Genomic DNA, 14,177 nt, shown 5'->3' on the forward strand with positions numbered 1-14,177 from the left:
ATGGTTAGACTCAGAACTGTCATGGGCCTGTAGGATTGTCATTTACCATGCTAATATATTATAATGAGCATATAATGAAGCTGAAGTTCTACTGGAAGTCAAATCTCCTGCCATCTTGGGCCTCAAGATCTGTTAGGAGTTGAATTTTCCACCACCTTGGTGTTAATTGCTGTGTCATTCCTTGAATGGCTGTGCCCTGCCCACTTCCTTCCTGTCTCTTGGGGAATGAAGATGAGAGATGACCACTAATATAAAAGTGGGAGGTTTGGAATAACATTTGGTTTTTCTTTTCTTCACACCCTAGTCAGCAAATTCCATACAAAGTGTTGCTGACTAACTACTATGAAAAAAAAAAAAGTAAATGTATTTCATGAACTATGTTGGGATAATTTAGTTTTTAAACAGAAGAATCTATGCCCCCAAATCATTGATTTTTAAAAAGAAAGGTTATAAGTCTAATGTGGCTCTTCCATTTATTTATATCTTTTTCTTGAGGGAACTTTCTTCAGAGGATCTGCATTGGGATGAAGCAAAGGTACTGTTGGCTTCATTCAGAAAGCTTGTTATTTACATGTCTCAAACTTGCAGCCATGCAGTAGAGGGGAGGAAAAAGTTTTCCTTCTTTCCTTCTAGGTTTTTTGGTTAGTCTACTAGTTAAATTGATATAAGACAAATTAACAAGAGAAAAACAAATTTAATTTCATACATATGGGAGTCCCATAAAGGTGTGAGATCCCAATGACAGCCAGGTAATTGATGCTTATATAACATCCTGAGTGAGAGAAAGGGATAGTGGTTTACAGATACAAAGGGAAGGAAGGCCATTCACAGGAAAGTAGAGGAGATGTTTGGAAAGCAAAATTTGCCTTATTATGCAGATATGTCTCTTAGGAAAAAAGGTATCCCTGGTAATAGCTCTCTTCCTAGTCCAGGCCCCCTTTCCGATGTAAATTTAGGCAGTTGATGGGGAGGAAAAAAGCTTTACCTGAATCTGCAGGGCTGTGAATGCCTTTCGCAATTCACATGCCCAAGTGGCATATTTTGGGGTCACAAATTCTGCTCCCCTTCACAAACAACTATGAAGAAGCCTACAGAGTGCCAGATGCCTTTTCGGTTACCTGCCTGCTACTTCTGTGAGCCCAATGGATGGGATTTGGCCAACTCTGATTAAATGTTTACTATTGTTCAGCTCCAGGGCTTTTACCACATTAAGTCTGTAATGGTCCCTGTTCAGACGGCATCCTGTTTTCATAATCTGTATCCGTAATAATTAGCCCTGTTGTTTCTCAGAAAAATATTTAAATGATTCATCATTTTACAATTTCTGCAGCAGGTTAATGATTTTGGGAAAAGTATTTTTGTTTAGCAGCCTAATTTCAATTGCTGTGTGAGTTTTGCAGGACTGCCTACGAAGGAGAAAAAATGAATGAATTTTTCTAACTCTGTAGTCTGAAGAGAAAAGAATATTTAGAAAGCATTTGTAAAATTTTCTGGATCATCTGATTTCCAGGTTGTTCCCTCCCCTTCCGAGTTGCATGTGTTTAAAGAACTTAGAAAAAAGTCATAGAGAGAGTAGGTATTTAGAGTCACATCTGGGAACAAATGCTAGCACTTCTAGTCACTAGGAGTAGCTGTGTGATCCAGGAAAAGATATTTAATCTCTTTAAACCTCAGTGACCTCATCTGTAAAATTGAGAAAAATAGCACCTAGCTCATAGAGTTGATGTGAATATTAATTTAAATGAGATGCTGTTTGTAAAATGCTTAGCACACTGTATAGTACTTAAGAAACAGTATTGAGAGCTATTAGAATAAAGAAGTGTATGAATGTCACTAAACGTGATACATGAAAGTCTGTTATTGTTCGGACACCTTCTACTAAATAGAATAAAGTGGTTTAAAGTGGATATTATTGATGGCAGACCTGTTTACACTATTGAGAAATTATGTTTTTCTCTCTCTTACATGTTGTCTGATCCCTTCCTAAAACATGTCTTGACTAGTTTGTTATTTCTGAGTATTTTCGCAATCCTGAGATTGAACAGGTACTGATTGCTGACTTTGCTATGGAGGTAAAGAGAGTAGACCCTATTTGGATCAGCAGAAAAGGACTGAAATCTATATGCCCATGTCAAAGCAAAAGCACTTAATATGAAATTGAAGGAAAATTAATAAGATGGCCACACTTAGGCTAACAGATTGCTTATTCTTATGCTTGCCCTTAAAACGGTCAACTAACCTGACTGACTGGTTGCTATTCACAGCTCCAAGCCCGTTGTTCAAATAAAGCTATTATTTTACTGTTTCTACTTTATTCCGGTAATTGAAAGTAATAATCATACTTGGTCTCTGAGTCAGTCTCCAGGGAGAAGGTCACAGAACTGTAACCTTACAAAATAGTATGAATTACCAAGAAGACCATGCCTTGGGTACTTATAAGATTGAAAGAGTGACAACCACTAGCCTCTATAGAATTGATCACCTGGAGACATCATGACTCCACTGAATCTTATGAGAAGAAAATAATTCTGCTGATTGTTATCGATGCTTTATTGTTTAAGCTATGGCTATATAATCATCCTGCCCTATCCCCAAGATGGGTTCACAGTTTTGAAGGCACTAGCCTGCTATGAGTCCCTTTTGCCTGGCAAAGCAATAAAGCTGCCTCTTTTCTTCTATGCTCCAAGATCTTGTCTCAGAGTTATTTGGCTTGTCAGGGATGGGGGCCAATCTTTTGGCAACAAAATTTCAGTGTCACAGAGAAAAAACTACTTGCTAAGACAGAATTAACATCACAGGTCTAACACATGAGATTATTCCATCAGTGAAAGTGAATTAATGTGGAAGAGAATAGGTAACTAAAGTTTTCAATCTGATTATGATATAAAATAATTAGATAATTCTAAAATGTGTGTTTTTTTCTGTAAAAATAATCTTGCAACTAATTTATTAATTATATAATTAATGTTCATTAATTCATGTAATTTCTGTAAAAGCTAGTAATACTACAAGAAAATTTATTTTTAAATGTTAATATCATTACCAAACTGAATTTGGGTCTGTTTGCCCACTATACAGTAAAGCCAATCTACTGACACTGGGTAGTGGTGAAGCAAAGTACAGTGTTTATTTTAGGGCCCAGCAAGGGGAACTGGTGGCTTATGTTCAAAGGAACCAAACTCTCTGATAGCTTTCAGGGAAGGGTTTTTAAAGACAACATTTGGGGTGAGGTTACAGGGTGCATGCCTTTCTTTCAATTGTTTAGTGGTGAGATAGCAAAGTGATATTTCAGGAATCTTCATCATCAACCTTCTGATTCCAACCAGTCTGGGGTCTGTGTGCTTGTGGTCAGCATATAGTCACCATCCTCCACCTGGGTAGGGATTTTGGTTTCTGTAGAACAACTCAAAAGATATGCATCAGATTGTTATGTCTGTCCCTTGAGAAGGAACTAGGACTCTGTTTTCTTGTTTAAGCTATTATTACGTTTCTTGCTTGACTGCTTTTCCTTTGTTTTTGCATGCCCTCACTTCCCTAATTTGTAATAGCTTAAGTCTATTCTTTGGAACTCGGGGAAGGCCTAGGCGCCTAAAGCATTTTTCTACAAACAAGAAACAGGGAACACAGATGAGCTTTTGTACCTTGCATGGCCTTGCTCAGTTTCAATGTTAGATTGAAATTTTTAGAAAGAACTAAATATAGAGTTGGTGCTAATTGCTGCTTTCTGTGTGTTTGTAAATATAATTGAATAAGACCATTTAACATACAGATAGTTCTGCATCTGTTCTATTTTACATATATCTTAATGCTTACCCTATAAAAGATATAGAAAATCTAGGGAAATAAGACACAAACACATGCTAAAGTCAAACACAAATGTTGTGTATGATTAAGACTGTGTATGATTAGGCTTAATCATTATCACCTTACTTCCTGTGCTTTGGGAAATGTTGTCTGGAATTTCCATTAATGCATGATCTCAATTGAAGTTGTCAAATCAATATTTGATGTACCATGCCAAAGACCCTTAAGATCTTACAGAGCAAATTGTTTCATATAAAAGAAATTCACATGTGGCATGGAGTTGTAGGGAGTCACAGTTCAATTTGGGAAGCTAATGTGTCTAAGCTGTGATGTGTAACAGGTTAAGAGTTAAATTTGAAACTGTGGGGGAGGAAAAATAATTTTTCCTTTACCTCTCTAAGGTTCTTGATTAATAAATCCCTGTAATAAAAAGACAGGTTAATTGGAGAAAGACAAACAGAAGTTTAGTAACATGTATACCTCCTGTATACATGGGAGAGACTCAGAAAAACTGAGAAAAACTGAATAACTCTTCAAAAAATGGTCCAAGCCATCACCTTAAATACCAGCTTCAGCTAAAAACAAAAAGAAAAGGATGTTGGATGGGGAGTCACTTATGAGAGGTTAACAGGAAAGCACAGTAAATACAGAGTTAAGTCATTGTCTTCTGCACTGATGAGAGTTCTAGAGATTTAGAGTCATCCTTTTCTTCCTGGTACAGCAAGGGACACTCTTACAAGCGGAGATTTCCCTTATAAATGTAAATGTTTCTTATAAAAGGGTAATTTCTACCCAGGTTTTAGAGTTCTCATGTCTGCTGTTTCTTAAAAATAATGAACTTAAAGTAATCAATATGCTAAAGAGGCATATTGGGGGGTGGCATATTGTGCTCCCCTTTAAAACTTTCTTTCCATTCATTACTTTTTTTTTGACTTGGAGCTTAAATCAGCCCACTCTGCCCACAAACAAGCTGTGATGAAATACAGTAGGTCTGCTCTGAAGTGCTCTGGCTTCCAATACAAAGAAACATCTGTTCTTTGTTCACCAGGGAAGCACAAAAGATGCTCTAAAATTTCAAGAACTAATCACTGAGTGAACCAGAAAACAGGGTTCCAGTGTTAAGGATCACTTCTTTGGTTTATAGTGTTAAAAATTAGGTGCTATAGCACTTGACTATCCTTTATGATTAGATTACTGCATTCTGTTGATTCTTACTTTGTGGTTGGCTTTATTTCTTTGATAACTATGTAAATGTATAAAGCTAAAGCTCTAAACGTTCTTAGAAACAATGAACAGTACATATATGTAAATTTTAAAATGGCTTTATCTCTCAATGTGTTGCTCCTCTTAGAATAAACTTTGTTTACCTGCCAAAAATTAAAAAAAATTAGATGCTATAGAAAGTTCACACACACACATCATAGGCCATTTGGTTATAAGTGTTCAGTTAAAAAAAAGGAGCAGCAATGTAGATTTCATGATTTGTTAGAAGAGTTGAATATTCACTATCTAAAAGGAAACATCACACTGTATTTATTTTTCTATTATAAACCTAGTGCTTTGAAAAGCTTTCTTTGGCTTCTTAACTGTGGCTGAGTTCATGAAGGAAATTTACTTTCAGAAAACAAATTTCCATATTTTATCTGGAATGAGTAATGAAAATCTTGCTCTTTAGCCATTCAAGGGAAGGACTATTTTTACTGTGAGTTTTAAATAAGCCCATGTGCTAAGTTACTATATTTAAGAGTTTAGGCAACTTTTGCAGTACAGCCCCCAGGATATTAGAGCTATCTTCCCTCAACTTTGAGTCCCAGCCTTTGAGTTCAGTATGTTTGTTTGTAACATACCTGTTAGTCAAGTTCTTTTGTTCTGAGACTGACAGAGATTCTGTAAAGCATTCAAAATGGAATGACTCAAATGTGCTCCCCATGGGATGAGTTAAGTGCTGTTTTGTTAACTTTTTTCCTTATTTTACCTCAAAGTATTTTTAAAATTTTTGATTTTGAAATTGATCTGTCTTCTCCCAATTCTTTGTGCTGTTGTTCTTATTACTATAAATGACTGACATAGAAAAAAGATATTGAAAAAGAGGCTATGGAAAAATAGACGTTCATATCCCTAAAAACTACCCCACCCTCTTCCCCTGGCTTTTCCCTTTTCCTCTCTCCATTTAAAGCCCCCACCCCGAACTGATGTGGATTTTTCTGCACATCATGACTCCCAACTTGTTCCTAGCAGGGTTTGAGGTTTGAATTTTCTGATAGACAATTTAGAGTCACTTAAAAAATAATCCTTTTATTTTAAAAAGCTTTAGATTCATAGAATTATTGCAAAGATAATACCAGGAGTTCCCATTCATTCCATACTAATTTCCTCTGTAATTAACATCTTACATGATTATGGTACATTGCTTATAATTAATGAACCCAGTATTGATGCATTATTTTGACTAATGTTCATGCTTTATCCACATCTCCTGTGTTTCCTAATGTCTTTTTTCTGTCTCAGGGTCTATCTGGGATGCCACAGTACATTTAGTTGTCATATGTCCTTAGCCTCTTCTTGGCTATGACAGTTATTTAAATTTTCTTTTTGATGACCTTCATAGTTTTAAAGATTACTGATCAGGCATTTTGTAGAGTCTGTCAGTTGGGATCTATCTGATGTTTTTCTTGTTATTAGACTTGGGGAATGTCTTAGGGGAGGAGGGCCACAAAGGCAAAAGGCCATTCTTATCACATTGTATCAAAGAAACATATCATCAATTGACTTAGCACTGCTGATGCTGATCTTGATTATTTGGCTTGAGAGGTTTGTCAGGTTAGAATCATATTTTCACTTTTTCCTAAAGACTGTCAAAATAATTTCCTGATATTTTTAACAACATATTCATTAAAGCTGCAAGGAGGCTATCAGGACTGATCTTTTGGTTTCTCTTTCTTGGTGATGTTGGAAAGCTCCTATTAGTTTCTAAGTCATCAGACAAAAATAATTTCAGGGGTGGTAGAAACATCTCTTTTTTCATGTGTTGCAGGTGGGAATGAGATCCCGAAATCAGGGTGGTGAAAGTTCATCCAACGGGCATGTCTCCTGCCCCAAGTCCTCCATCATCAGCAGTGCTGATGATAAAAGTCTCTCGGAAGATACGAAAAAGAAGAACAAATCAAATAGAAAGGAGGATGATGTCACGGCCTCAGGAACTGTCAAACGACACCTAAAACCATCTGGAGAAAGTGAACGAAAGAATAAGAAATCCTTGGAGTTATCCAAAGAAGACCTCATCCAGCTACTCAGTATAATGGAAGGGGAGTTGCAGGTAGAGTCACATTCTCTCAATTATTGTGTCTCTAGTCCTAAGGTGTAACTTAAGAGGTTATGAACCTATCTCCCTCCCTCACTGGATTGTGAACTTCATGGGGAGAGGGGCTGTTTTTCTTAGTCATTCCTAAATCCCCAGTGCCTGGCACAAGTTTGCACTTATTACTGTTGAATGAACGGATAAATGAATAGATGCTGATTCCAGCTGCAAGCTTCTCTAGAACAGGACATGATTTTGGTACTAGTTTAACACAGGTTCCGGTTCTTAGTAGTAATTAATCAATGTGGTTACCTAATTTAGCCAAAACCTGCAATTGAAAACTGAAAAGGTCATGATTATTAGAAGGCAGAATTAAGATCAATTGTTACTTTTGCTTTTTTTTTTTCCAGCAGGTAGAGTAAAAGAGAGATAAAGAGAAAGAGGCTTCATTTAAGCCAGTCTTACTCTTCTCATTTTTTTGTGACTTGCAGCCTTAATTTTCTACAACATCCTAGGAGCTGAGGTGCACTCGAATAAGCAGAGCATTGTATTGTGAAAACCTAATGCTTTCACAAAGCATTTTCAAGTCTATTACCTCATTCGATCTCAATAAAAATGTGGGTAATATTGTTTATAATTTATAGCAAGGTAATACTATCTATAATAAAATTATCTATAATTTATAACTTATAAACAGGCCCAGAAGGGTTGTCCAGATCTCATCTTAGGCCTCCTGATTCTTGGTCCAGGACACTTTGTACTGCCCATCCTCACCAACCTTCTGTCGGTGCCAGGTCCCTGGTTAAGAGAATGTTTTTAAGGATGCAGGGGGAGTTGGGCTTCTTCTGAGTTTCTGAGCCCTGGGCAATTGTATTTCTGGAAGTGAGGAAACAATAACTTTTTTTTTTTTTTTTTTGAGAAGAGGATGACTTAAGAGTGAGGTTGCAGTTGCTGTTTCCCTTTTTGTTTTTGTTAGATTCTTAGTTTGCATAAGCCTCTAGGGGCATAGTAACAATTGAATGAGATGAAATCTTTGTTTGGTGCTATTAGCATCAGAGATGTTGTCTGCAGCTGCCCTAAACTAGGGTGATCTGATCTGTTCCTGTTCTAATCTGTGTGTGCCTACAGATAAGGAAACCCCTGGGGTAAAGAGAAATAGAGAACGTACAAAACTCAAATTAAAAACAAACAAGTATGGTTGAACTCACCGTTTATGGGCTGAGAAAGATCATCTTTGCGTTTCACAGCAAAAGGTGAAATTTTCCAAAGTGCCACCATTACTCAAAATAACCTCACCACTGCCAGACATGTGGTTATTGTTCTGTGTATTAACATTTGTTGTGTAAAGAAGTAGAATATATTAGTGCAACTTTTTAAGCTGCCCTCAGCCTACAGCTATTGACCTGAGTGGAAGGTACAACCATTGCCTTCGAAATCTTCACCAAAGCAAGCCACTCTCCCTGGAGTGAGATGGCCTGCACTCTGTGGAGTGTGTATCTACTTTTACTTTAAACATCCAGTCCTACATCTCATGTTCTCTCTGGCCGTCTGAAACAGCCTGCACTCTGTCTATGGAGCATGTATCTCTCTGAATAAATCTACTTTGAGTCAAAAAAAAGAAAAGAAAAAAGAAATCTTCACAAAGCAATGCCATCAGCTCACTTCTTTCCGGGCATGTTGGCTTGTGTGAAGCCTGTGGCTCTTCCAGACACTAATTTCTGTAGAAGGCTGTTATATCATCGTGGACTTGGACAGTATTTAAGATTCATGTGGCTTTTATCTCCATGGTGTTGCCAGATATGATTCCAGAGCCTAAGCATGAAAAATATAAGCCCGCACACCTGGGACATGAAAAAAATTAACCAGAAGGCTCCAAGGAAATGCAGCTTTTCCTCCCTTAATCTTTATGAATACAGGCTACCTTACCTTACCCAATAGATGTATTCCTGAGCAGCAGTAAATAAGGAAATAGTGTAGGATATTTGTAGGGGAGGCAATGGAGAAAAAGAGAAATGAAGGCCCTGATATTGTAAGGAACTCCATGGTGAGTTCATTTGCAATGCAAATAGTCCATCCTCTATATATTTATATGCACATGCATATGTATGTAAGTATTTGCACTTGTAAATGCAGATTCTGCAATACTAAATTCGTTAAAAAATGAGAGGGCTCCTCTATTTAGAGTTGTGGATCCATTGTCATGGGAGGGGGTGTGTGTGTTGTAGCCAAGAGTGGGAGGTGGTTGGCATTAGCAAATGTGAGTGGGCTGGTGAAAATGTGACCACTGTGTGCCAGGTTTGCCACACTAGAGACGAGAAAAAAAGGTCTATTTAAAAATATAGTGCTGAGAAGAGAGGCAGAGAGTTTAGGGACCCTCAGCTCAGGCCTAGATGTGATTCAGCTGGACATTTATGAGCATTTAGTGAGTTGTCTCCCAGACCTTCAAGGCTACCCATCACTCTCCCTTTATGGAGCGGCCATCTATGGCTCAAATAGCTTTACTCTGGAGGTGGTGTTCCAGAGTTCTATCCTGTATCAGGGCTGACAAGCATCTTTGATGTGTCTTATCCACCTTCTCTATGTGGCAGATGTGATTCTGACACTCAGACAAGTCAAGTGACTCTCCAAAGGTCGCACAGCGATTTAGTTAACTTTTGCTCTACATCCAGACTCCCTGGCTCTCCGTCCAGTGTCTCTCCCATTGTCTCATTTACACCCTGGGGATGTGCAAGGCTGGGCTCTAGGACCTTTATACTTACTGTCTCCAGAATTTCTTTCAAGTAAATTCACTCTGTAAACTCCAAGGCCAAAGCCATTTGAGACTTTTTTAGGTAAGAGAAATTGAGGAATGTTTCTTTCACATCAGAGTGGAATGTGATCTGGGCCTTGAAGTTGTGTGTGATCTGGGTAGTGAGAAAGGCAGGGAAGCAGGAAGGAGGGCCACATGGCCATGGGCTGGGCGCCACATAGCCTTGAGGGGTTTCATATTCACTTACTCTCTGAGGGGTGTGCCCTGGAGCTGTGCAACAGCTTAGCCTTGGGGGGGACTGGACTACTGGTCAGAGGCACTAGGGTGACACACTAAAGGCTTATTACAGTGAGGAGATGAGACTGAGGTCAGGTCTGCCTGTGGGAGACATACCTGGGGAGTGACTTGGGGGAAATGAAGTGATGGAGGCTCACTCAGGCTTTTTATGCCCACTTTCTCTTTTGCAGATTCCTCTTTGATCTCTCTCATTCTCTCCAAATCCATACCCAGGGTTTTGGACATTACAGACAATTCTCTGTGTTTTCTGGTATCAATCATCTGCCACCTTTGGAATCTGTCATGTGATCTATGGGGATTTGTTGAACCAACATTATAGACAGAATGACCTTTATTGTTAGCATTGGCTCTTTGCAAAATCTGCAGTTTTTGGTTTATTTATTTATTATTTTTTGCCAGTCCAGGGGTCCAGTGAACTCTTGAAGTGCACCTTTAATGGATATGCATTAGAAATGGAGCTGCCTTTCCCAGGGATTTTTGTATTTTAAGGAGTCTTGACTGGAACTGGTGATGTCATGCCCCTTGTCCTAGAGAAGGACATCTTCCAGACTTTTCAAGCCTCACCTTAGCAGATGAAAGCTTGCCATTTCAGCACAATGACTGGCCAGCATCGCCTACACAGAAGCAGATGGATGGTTTCCATTATTACACTTCTGTCATTGACTGCTTCAGTAACAAGTACTTTCTAATAAATTGGAACATTTTTACTCTCTGGGTGAAAAACTGGTTATATGTTTCCCATATTAAACTGAAAATAATGAAATAGTGCACCCAGAGCATCACTTGGGCATCATGATTAATTTCCCCTTTTGTTTGTCCAAAAATAGCACTTTAAAGAAGCCAGTCAATTTGGCTACACTAAAAACAACAGAAGTTCAGAGGAAATGGTACTCACATCAAAAGGCCATGATACAGAATACTTGGCAGAAGGGTATTCTTGTAGAATAATTCAAAAACAGGATACGAATTAATTTTTTTCTTGATGGGAAAAATATTTAGCTCTTTCATACAATAAATTCCCTTGGTATATTCACTCAAGTACATATTTGAAAAACCAGCCTCCAGTTGGGTTTGATCATTTTCCCCTTTGTCCTTATAGTTAGTTCTCTTCTACCTGTGCAGAAGGAGGCTCAGAGAAAACTGGGTAATATAACTAGACAAGGCACCACCATTCCATCTGGCTTTGGGGTTCACCAGGCTGAGTCAGAGACAGACTCATCCATACACTGAAGAATTGATCTTCATCTGGCAGAAGTCATATTTCAGAGATACTTTATGAAATAGATAATATGCCTGTGGATTGCTAGAAGTTTCCCCCATTCTCTCCTTTTGGGGCTCCTAACCATTTTCTTTAATATTATTCACTACTTTTTTTTTTTTTTAACCTCTCTACAACCTACTCTAGGTAAGCCCTCTCTCCACTCTTTTTTCTCACCAAGAGAGATTATTCATTCTTAGGACATTCATTAATTCATTCTAAATTGATTAATCTTACAATATTTAAGAAACATCCTGTGCTAGAGTTCTGAAAAATGCAAAGGTGAATAATACTACTACTCGTGGTTAAAATTTGGTGTGCTCCTACTATGTGTCAAGCATGGTTTTCAGTACCAGGTACTAGAGCAGTCATGAAGAAAGCACACGATCTGGTAGGACAGGTGAGAAGGTACAGGAATGAGTGTTTTATAGGATAACTGCAGTGCAAATGAAGGGAATCAGAAGTGGGAAAGTTTATGGAAAAACTCAGAACATAAGTGAAGGAAAGCCTCACTGAAGTACTGGACCTTGAAGAGCTGGTAGGTTTAGGATATGTAGAGAGGAACACAGGGACCCACTTGAGCAGAAGCCAACACAGAGTGGGTGGAAAAGTAGGGGTCATGCTCATCAGTGAGCAATCTCCCTTCTGTGGAGATTATTTGATGGAGGTAAAAACTGCACCTCCATTGACCTCCATCGGAGACCACAAATACTGTAGAGGTTGCATCAGTCACATCAGTGGGAAGTTCCAGTCAGATAAGACTGAAGGGTATCTGTTGGGTTTGTGAATCTGGAGGTCATTGGGGGCATCTACCAGAGCAGTTTCAGTGAGTGTAAGCCATTGTCAGTGGTTTGAGAAGTGAAGGGAAGTTAAAGAAATAGAATAATATATTCTTGAAAATCCAGGAATTTAGAAAATTGTTTTTTGTTTTGGTAAGAGTTAATCAGATTTTCTGAGGTTTAGTGTGTGTGGTTTTTTTTTTTTTTTTATTTTGGAGATGGGGACAGTTTTTGTTTGTTTTTTTTGGACAAAGCCAAAGAAGCCACATTTCCCTTTTCTTTAGCACACCAGTAAATAACTCATCTAGCACAGAGTATGCTCTTAGTGCACAATTGTTGACCTCTTGCTTTGAAATCACCATGTTCCTTTTCTCTCCTTAGCTTTAAGTGAAACAGAGGAGTATTAAATAGTAAATGGCTAAAACAGCCTGACTTCAATGCCAAGTCCTGCAGGGAAGTGTTGTAGAACCCAAAAGATTTGGTAGTTGACCTTATTAGTGTGAACTCGGACCCTTGGTTTACTCCTGTCTATATTCCTCCTATGGGTGCATCTCCTACTTTGGGGGGCTGTTGTAGTTACTACACTTAGCCAATAGAAATGTTATTTGGAGAACTTTGGATAATAGAGAAAGGAGATAAGGTAGTAGCTAGAGGGAAACCCACATGAAGGGCGTGTTTTTAATGACGGAGGAAACTTTACTGTGTTTATTGGTTAAAGGCAAGGATTTTTTTTTTAACACCTTTATTGTGGTATGGTTCCTGTGCAGTAAACTACACATATTTCAAATGTACAATTTGATGAATTTCGATAGAGGTATACACCCATGAAACCACCAACACAATCAAGATAGCTAACATTTCCATCACTCCCCAGGAGGTGAAATTTTTGAATTCCCAGTTTATCTTTTCCCAACCCCTTTACCTGCTGGTAACCATTAAGTTTGTTCTCTATGTCTGTGAGTCCGTTTCTGTTTTGTGGATAAGTTCATTTGTGTCCTTTCGTTTAGATTCCACATATAAGTGATATCATATGGTAGTTTTCTTGCTCTTTCTGGCTTACTTCACTTAGAACGACAATCTCCAGATCCATCCATGTTGCTGCAAGTGGTATTATTTTATTCTTTTTATGGCTGAGTAGTATTCCACTATATCTATCTATCTATCTATCTATCTATCTATCTATCTATCTATCTATCTATCTATATCTATCTCACATTTTCTTTATCCAGTCATCTGTCAATGGACATTTGGGTAGTTTCCATGTCTTGGCTATTGTAAATAGTACTACTATGAACCTTGAAGTGCATGTGTCTTTTTGAATTACATTTTTCTTCAGATATATACCCAGGATTGGGATAGGGCAAGGATTTTTGATGGAGCAAAGTCTTGAAGGAGGCAGGAGGCAGGGAATCAAAGGTAAGGTTTGGGGGCTGACCTTGGGTTTGCCCTTGAAAAGGAGGGAGACCTTTCACCTTCTGTGATGGAGAGGAGAAGGAATGGGTGGGGATAAATGCAATGTTTGTAGAGGAAGGTGGACAATTCAGGGAGATCTCCCCAAAGCCTCGGCATTCTCAGCAAGGAAAGATAAAGTTCTGCTCTCCTGAAAATGAGGAGGCCAGGGCCAAGCAATGGTCTTAAGGGTAATTATATAAGTGCCGTACTGCTACTGAGGAGAATGTTTGAGAAAGGTGATTGTAGACATATAAGACATTAGTGAGTGGAGTTGATTCAGCCAGCCGAGAGATCATGTGTTTGCAGTGGCAGCAGTCTGTTTAGAAGCCTGAGTGTAAAAGAGGAGGTATGTTTTATAGCACTGGATCTAGGGTTGCAGTTGTCCAAGTGGGTGACAGTGCCCAGCAAAGAAGTGACGTCTGGAGGTCACTGGGAGGACATGCTGGAGAGGGCTGGAAAGATGTGAAGTGCAGTGCGAAGTTCTGTGCGGTGCAGTTTTAGCTAATGCAAGGTCTTGGGTGTGGTCCTGGGAGTAGAAGT

General features: G+C 38.6%; 1 protein-coding gene across 5 annotated transcripts in view; it reads left to right on the forward strand.

The window, feature by feature from the left end:
* Positions 1 to 14,177, forward strand: part of FILIP1 (filamin A interacting protein 1) — a 180,937-nt gene that overhangs the window by 70,019 nt on the left and 96,741 nt on the right. For all 5 annotated transcript variants that reach the window (XM_064486934.1, XM_064486935.1, XM_064486936.1 and 2 more), the window contains exon 2: positions 6,839 to 7,120. In XM_064486934.1, coding sequence (XP_064343004.1) covers positions 6,845 to 7,120 — 276 coding nt within the window. In that variant the 5' untranslated portion in view covers positions 6,839 to 6,844. The remainder of the gene's footprint in view (positions 1 to 6,838; positions 7,121 to 14,177) is intronic.

This window comes from Camelus dromedarius, chromosome 6, assembly GCF_036321535.1.
Source record: "Camelus dromedarius isolate mCamDro1 chromosome 6, mCamDro1.pat, whole genome shotgun sequence".
In the NCBI taxonomy this organism is placed as follows: domain Eukaryota; kingdom Metazoa; phylum Chordata; class Mammalia; order Artiodactyla; family Camelidae; genus Camelus; species Camelus dromedarius.